Genomic DNA, 6,039 nt, shown 5'->3' with positions numbered 1-6,039 from the left:
GCAACATGTTGTTGTAGTATAACATATACAGAAAAAAATGCACAGATCCTAAGGCATCTTCACAAACTGAACACAGCCCTGTCCCCAGTCCTTCCATCCCAAAACCACCTTACCAGCAGCTGAAAGTCCCCCTGTTGCCCCCTTTCAGTCATTCCCTCCCCAAAGGCAACACTGGCCAGACTTCTGACAGCGTTGAAGTGCTTTGAACTTCATATAAATGGAGCAACGCTTAACATTTTCCAGTGGCTCATAGCTTACACAGGGCCCATGTGTACATTAACTCATCAAATCTTCACATCAGTACTGGGGGGTAGGCAGGAATTACAAATCCTATTTTACAGAGGAGAAAACTGAGGCTCAGAGAGGAGAAGGGAATCCCCCAGAATCACACCGCTGGCAAGTGGAAAGCCAGGATAACTGGTTCCATTTTCGTGTCTCCCTGGATTTCAGAATGTCCCTCCAGGCATCAGATATGGTCACGAATCTGAAACAAGGAACGGTCAGGAATCTGAAACCAGTCCAGGCCTGGGCAGCTGATGGTGTAAGTTACCAGTCCTCCAGGATGGAAAGAGGGTCTGGGCATCCAGGTCCAGAGAAGTTCTGGTCATCTTTTGGGCAGGGCCCACCCCTCCCTTCTAGTCTGCGGCACTCAACAAGCTTTGTGAATGCTGACAATTGGCCTCCTCCCTGTCTCCTTCCCTCCACACTGGAGAATTCAGAGGGCTGTTGAATGGAAACAGGGAGAGTTATTTCCACAGCTCCCTCCCTGCCCTCCAGGTGGCCACACACACTGCCCAGGAGCAGATGGTCCCTCTGTAACCTTGCACTGTGTGCCCAGACCCCTCCTCTGCATGCTCAGAATCACTCTGGGCCAGCTCCTGACCAGGGGTGGTTGCCAGCTGCTCCTACTCCCTCTCCTGGCAGTAGATGCCCTGTCTTCCAGAATCCACCTCTGTCACCCGTGACTGGTAGGCAAGATTCCCCAGGTCTTTCCTTCTGGCCTCATGAACTCCTATACATCCTTCAAAGCCCAAACACCATCTCCTCTGGAATGTCTTTGTCTTTCCTAAACATTCACTTATCATGGTCCCTGCATATTAGTTTCTCTTTCTCAACACAATATAGAGATAATCACAAAGTCACATAAACAAAACACATTTTCACCTCACCTACAATCTTTCTCTCTCTCTTTTTTGCAAACTGGGCTACACACACAGTTGTCCCAAATAACAGCCTTGCTCCTCTCAAGTGCACATGCCACACCACAAAACCAGAGGGGTTTGGGCTCTACTTGTTTACAGCAGGGACACAAAGTCTCTTTCTACCACACCAAAGTGCATGCAAAACAGGCCCCAAAAGTACAGATCACACATTCATACAAATACACAGACACACACCTCTTTCACTCAGGCAGTTACACAACCACATGTAGAGACAGTTTCTCCTCTGACAAACGTAGAGGCATGGAGAAACATCCATCCTTCTCTCTGCTTCCCTTCTACCTTCTCCTCTCAACCCTCTCTCACTCTTACACACACACACACACACACACACACACACACACACACACGGAAGCAGGCAGTAACAAACTCCCAAAATAGTCAGTCTCTGCCTTCCCGTCACACATAAACACACAGGCACGCGGGATCCATCCCCCCTCCGCTTTTTCTGTCTCCTCCTCCCTTCTTACACACACACACACACACACACACACACACCCCACATAAACACACACACGCAGCTGCAGCACGCTGGGTCACACTCCTTGCTGGCGCCAGGCAGGAGACAAAGGTCGCCGAGGCTCCCGGCGCCGCGCACCTGACACAGCTGAGCCGCTCCCCGGGCTCCGCCAGCCCCGAGCCAGTCTCGGCGAGGTCTGGACCCCGCACCCTGAAGCCGGAGACCAAGGCCGTTTCTGTCCTCGGGGGTCCGCACGCCGCCCCAACCCCGGCCCCAGTCCCAGCGCGCAGAGGGTTAAGGCGCGGGCGCGGGCGGGGGAGGCGGCCCCCGGGCGTGATTGGCTGCGCTGCCCGGGCCCCGCGCCCCGCCATTGGCCCCTCGGCGGGCACGCCTCCTGGGACTCCGCGCCGGTGCCGCGCTCAGCATCGGGGCCCCAGCGCGCCGCCGCGGCAAGCAGCCGCGGCGTCCGAGGAGTGCGGCTGGGAACGGGGAGTGGGGCCCGGGGAGCAGTGCAGGGCCGGAGCGAAGCGCGCGAGCTATGGTGAGTGCTGCGCCCGGCCCGCCTCGACGGTCCCCCGCGGCGGCGCCGGAGTGAGACTCGGGGCCAGCTCGGCTCGCGGGGGCTGGGCGCAGGCAGCAGCCCTGGGAGGGCGTGGAGTCGGGGGGCGCGCGGGCAGGGCTCGGCTCGCCTGGCGGCGTCGCGCTCGGTCCCGTCGGGGGCGGCCGCGCCGAGCTTGGTTCTGGGCGGCTGGACCCGGCTGGGTTTGGAGGTCTTGGGGTGGCCGATTCGGTTCGGGGTCCCTTGGTGCGGTTCTGGGCTGGGGCGTCCGGAAATCCCTGGACCCGGCTGGGCTTGGAGAACCTCGGCTGGTTCCGTAAGGGGGTCGGGGGCAATCTGAAGAGGCTGTATTCGGTAGGACCTGAGTGTGTCCCGAGCCTCTGAGGTGGTTCCGGGGCTCGGCTTGGGGCATCGTGGGTGGCGGCGCCGAGCGCGTTCGTAAGGCTAGGTCGGGCGCCCTGGGTCCGGTATTCCCCTAGGGGGTTGAGAGTGGAGGCTGGGCAGCCAGGTTGACGGCTGTCAGAGTCCAGGGGCCACTTGGGGACCCTAGGCCCAGCGATCTGGTGTCCCCAGCATCTCCCAGTAATGGGTCTTCAGAGGAGGGGGTTGCTGAGACCAAGCACTGACTTGGATGGGCAGTGGCACCGGGGAGAAGGGAGCTGGGCATGGGGATTTCAGAGGGGTTTCTGAAGCTTTAGGAGAGAAACCCATTTGGTCGGCCGGAGTTGTTGAGGCTGTGTTAGAGAGGAGGGTTGTCTCTGGAAGGAAAGCTAAGACCTTTCAATATCTCTCTGGGCCCCAGTGATCACCTCTCCATCTTGGGGGCCAAGGCCACCTACTTCTCTGTGACTTCTTTCGCCAAGGACAGGCCCCTCTGATTCTCTCTCTAGTCCAGTTCTGTACCCTGCGGAGTGGATACAAGTCACCACGTAGGGCCTGAGGAGGGCACGTGCCAGTGATGGTGGCTGCCAGTCCCGGGGATGCAGCCACCTCCACTTCTCCGTGGCAGTGCTGCCAAGCCTGTGGGGGCCCGGGTGGGGGCAGGATGGGATCCCCTGTAGACTGACGAGTCCCCCCAGGGGCTCCCCAGGACCAGCCCCTACTCTGCCCAGGGCTGGAGTGCCCTTACAACATCCCTTTCCTCTTCCCTCCAAGCCAGTCCCCTCTTTTCTCGCTCCACGAGTGTCCGCCTCCCCTGCACCACCTGCCTCTCCGGAGTCAGTAGTAATGCAGGTATGGCTTGACTCCTCACCCAAAGGTGCTTAGAGACCATCGTGGATCCAGCCCACCTCGTGGATCAGGAACCTGCCCCTGGATTGCTCTGCTTGCACAGTTTCAGTGGTAGGGTGCTCACTCCCCGTGGACCGGCACTTGATTTAAGGTCTCAGTATATGGGAAATAAAAAAGGGTGTCTTTGAGGTCATATCATCCACTTTGCCTCCAAGCCCACCCTGACCTCAGTTACTCAGAAAGAGAACTGTTTTCTCCTTAAAAATCAGTAAAGAAGGGCCTCCCTGGTGGCGCAGTGGTTGAGAGTCCGCCTGCCGATGCAGGGGATACGGGTTCGTGCCCCGGTCTGGGAGGATCCCATATGCCGCGGAGCGGCTGGGCCCGTGAGCCATGGCCGCTGGGCCTGCGCATCCGGAGCCTGTGCTCCGCAACGGGAGAGGCCACAACAGTGAGAGGCCCGCATACCGCAAAAAGAAAAAAAAAAAAAAAAAAAAAATCAGTAAAGAAAGAGAGGTCACCTTGCATTGGTGACACTTTTCAGAGCCTTACAACCTAAGAAGCCTCCCAGCCTGTCAGAGAGGCCCTGGCTTTGGCATCAAACAGATTTGGATTTGAATTCTGGTTCCTCTACTTCCCCAGAGGGACAAATTACGTCATCACCTCCCAGTATCAGTTTCCTCATCTGTGAAGGGAGATGATGGGTCTTATCTCACAGGGATGGTGTACAGATTCAGTGAGATAACCCAGTGAGAGTGCTTTGCTCGAATACAGCTAACTTGCCTTTCTTGTACAACCTTAAGCTCAAGGTGGGAAGTTCTGCCTGACATCTAACCTATTTGCTAAGTCTGGAAGAAGGATTAAAATTTATCATGTTGTGGGAAGAAGGGAAGAGTGATACTTAGAGAATGGGTCACTGGCTCATCTTTTAACAAAGGTTTATTGAACACTTACTATATGCCAAGCCCTGTCTAGGGACGGAAAAACAGTCGTAAACACTGTCAGGAGAGCTTCCACCAGTTCATAAATGTCCACGCAATCCTCAGGCTAGGTGGCATATCTTTAGGAGAGGTAGAGAGATCCTGCCAGGTGAGGGCTCCCTTCTGTATGGAGAGGTGAGAGAAAGCTTCACCGAGCAGGTGACATCTGAATTGGAAAGAACATCCCAGGTAGGGGAACATGTATGAGCAGAGGACCAGAGGTGTGGGGGTACGGGAGAGGCCTGAGTGGGGCTTGCCTGACACCTGCGCATCAGAGAGGCAGGAGAGAGGAGAGAGAGTGGGCAAGGGATCTTGTTGGGGCTGGATGGCTGGAGGCTTAGGCAGACCGAGGAGCCAGAGCTCCACTGTGGATTGTTGGTCCACTGCATGTGGGTGCAGAGGAGGCTGATGTGAGGCCTCCTTGGCCCCCGTCATTTTGGTTTCCCCTAAACACTAGTCCCTGTGCTCATTCCTGAGGTGGGGGTGATTCAGGGCCGCTAGAGTGTTTATTCCTTGGATCTCCTGCTCCATGGATTTTAAACAATTCAGCATTCCCTCCATCGTTGCCAAGTTTCCCCTGGCCCCTGGGTTCCTAGTGGGGCTCCTTTGGAGAGTGTGTGGGCTGTTTCCTGTTGTCCTGGCTCAATCTCCCTGATGGTTCCAAGCTCCCCACCCAGGTCTCTCACCCCTTGGCAGGGAGTCAGCGCTGTTCTCAAAGACCTCAAGTAGACCCCCCCAGTGCAGGCTTGACATGAGGGTTCTCAGGAGGCTTTTTGTGTCTCCTGGCTCTGGCTGTCCCCATACTGCCCAGCAGCAGGCACAGAGGGGTGAAGGAGATTGCCCAGGGTCACACAGCAAGATAGTACCAGAGCGGGCACAGACCTCCTAGATGTTTGGAGGGTTACCAGACGGACAGGTTGGGGGAAGGAGGCCCAACCCGGCATTGCCAGTCCACTCTTGTGGTGCCTTGAGAATGTTCCTTTACATTCCAAACTAGGGGCTGAGCTCAAAGCCACAGCTAAGGGTTGGGAATCATCTTTACTGTAAGTGGCTGAGTTGAGAACAGGTCCAGCTCCTAGGTTTGAATACTGGATATACCACCAACTTGCTGCGTGACTGCATCAGTTATTCCCTCTTTCTACACCTCCTTTCCTACCAAGTGGGGCAGATCTGCTCCTTCTGTAAGATACAATGTAGAAATGCTTCGTTACCTATTAAGCACTTGAGGGAAAAAGTATTATTAATTAAAGGTGGGAGGCCAGCCACATCCCCGCCGAACCAGTCTGTAGGGGGTTCCCGGAACACAGAAGTACCTTTCCTGGTGTGGCCAGAGCCTGTGCTGATAACTGATTTATTGCTAACATTTTGGTAAATAGGCATGCTGTTCACTTTTGTTAAAGAATAAGTACATTGTTTCCCAGACAGAATTGGAGAGACCAGGAGAGGAGCAGGATTTGAGGAGTAAGAGGGCTACAGGGTGGGTTCAGCAGAAAGTTTCAGGCATCAGCCAAGACATAAGCAGTTTGGCTAAAGTCCACACTTTGATGACAGTGAGGGAGGGACCATCAGCAAATGTTTACGACTTTTCGTTCC

At 55.6% G+C, this 6,039-nt stretch overlaps 1 protein-coding gene across 1 annotated transcript in view; it reads left to right on the top strand.

The window, feature by feature from the left end:
- Nucleotides 1-2,133: 2,133 nt before the first annotated feature.
- The window catches only part of ECE1 (endothelin converting enzyme 1), a 114,782-nt gene continuing 110,876 nt past the window's right edge, over nucleotides 2,134-6,039 (top strand). The window contains exon 1 of the mRNA XM_082615634.1: nucleotides 2,134-2,221. Coding sequence (XP_082471760.1) covers nucleotides 2,219-2,221 — 3 coding nt within the window. The 5' untranslated portion in view covers nucleotides 2,134-2,218. The remainder of the gene's footprint in view (nucleotides 2,222-6,039) is intronic.

This window comes from Mesoplodon mirus (assembly GCF_964341445.2).
Source record: "Mesoplodon mirus genome assembly, chromosome: 3".
Taxonomy (NCBI): Eukaryota; Metazoa; Chordata; class Mammalia; order Artiodactyla; family Ziphiidae; genus Mesoplodon; species Mesoplodon mirus.
This window is presented reverse-complemented; position numbering and strand designations above follow the sequence as displayed.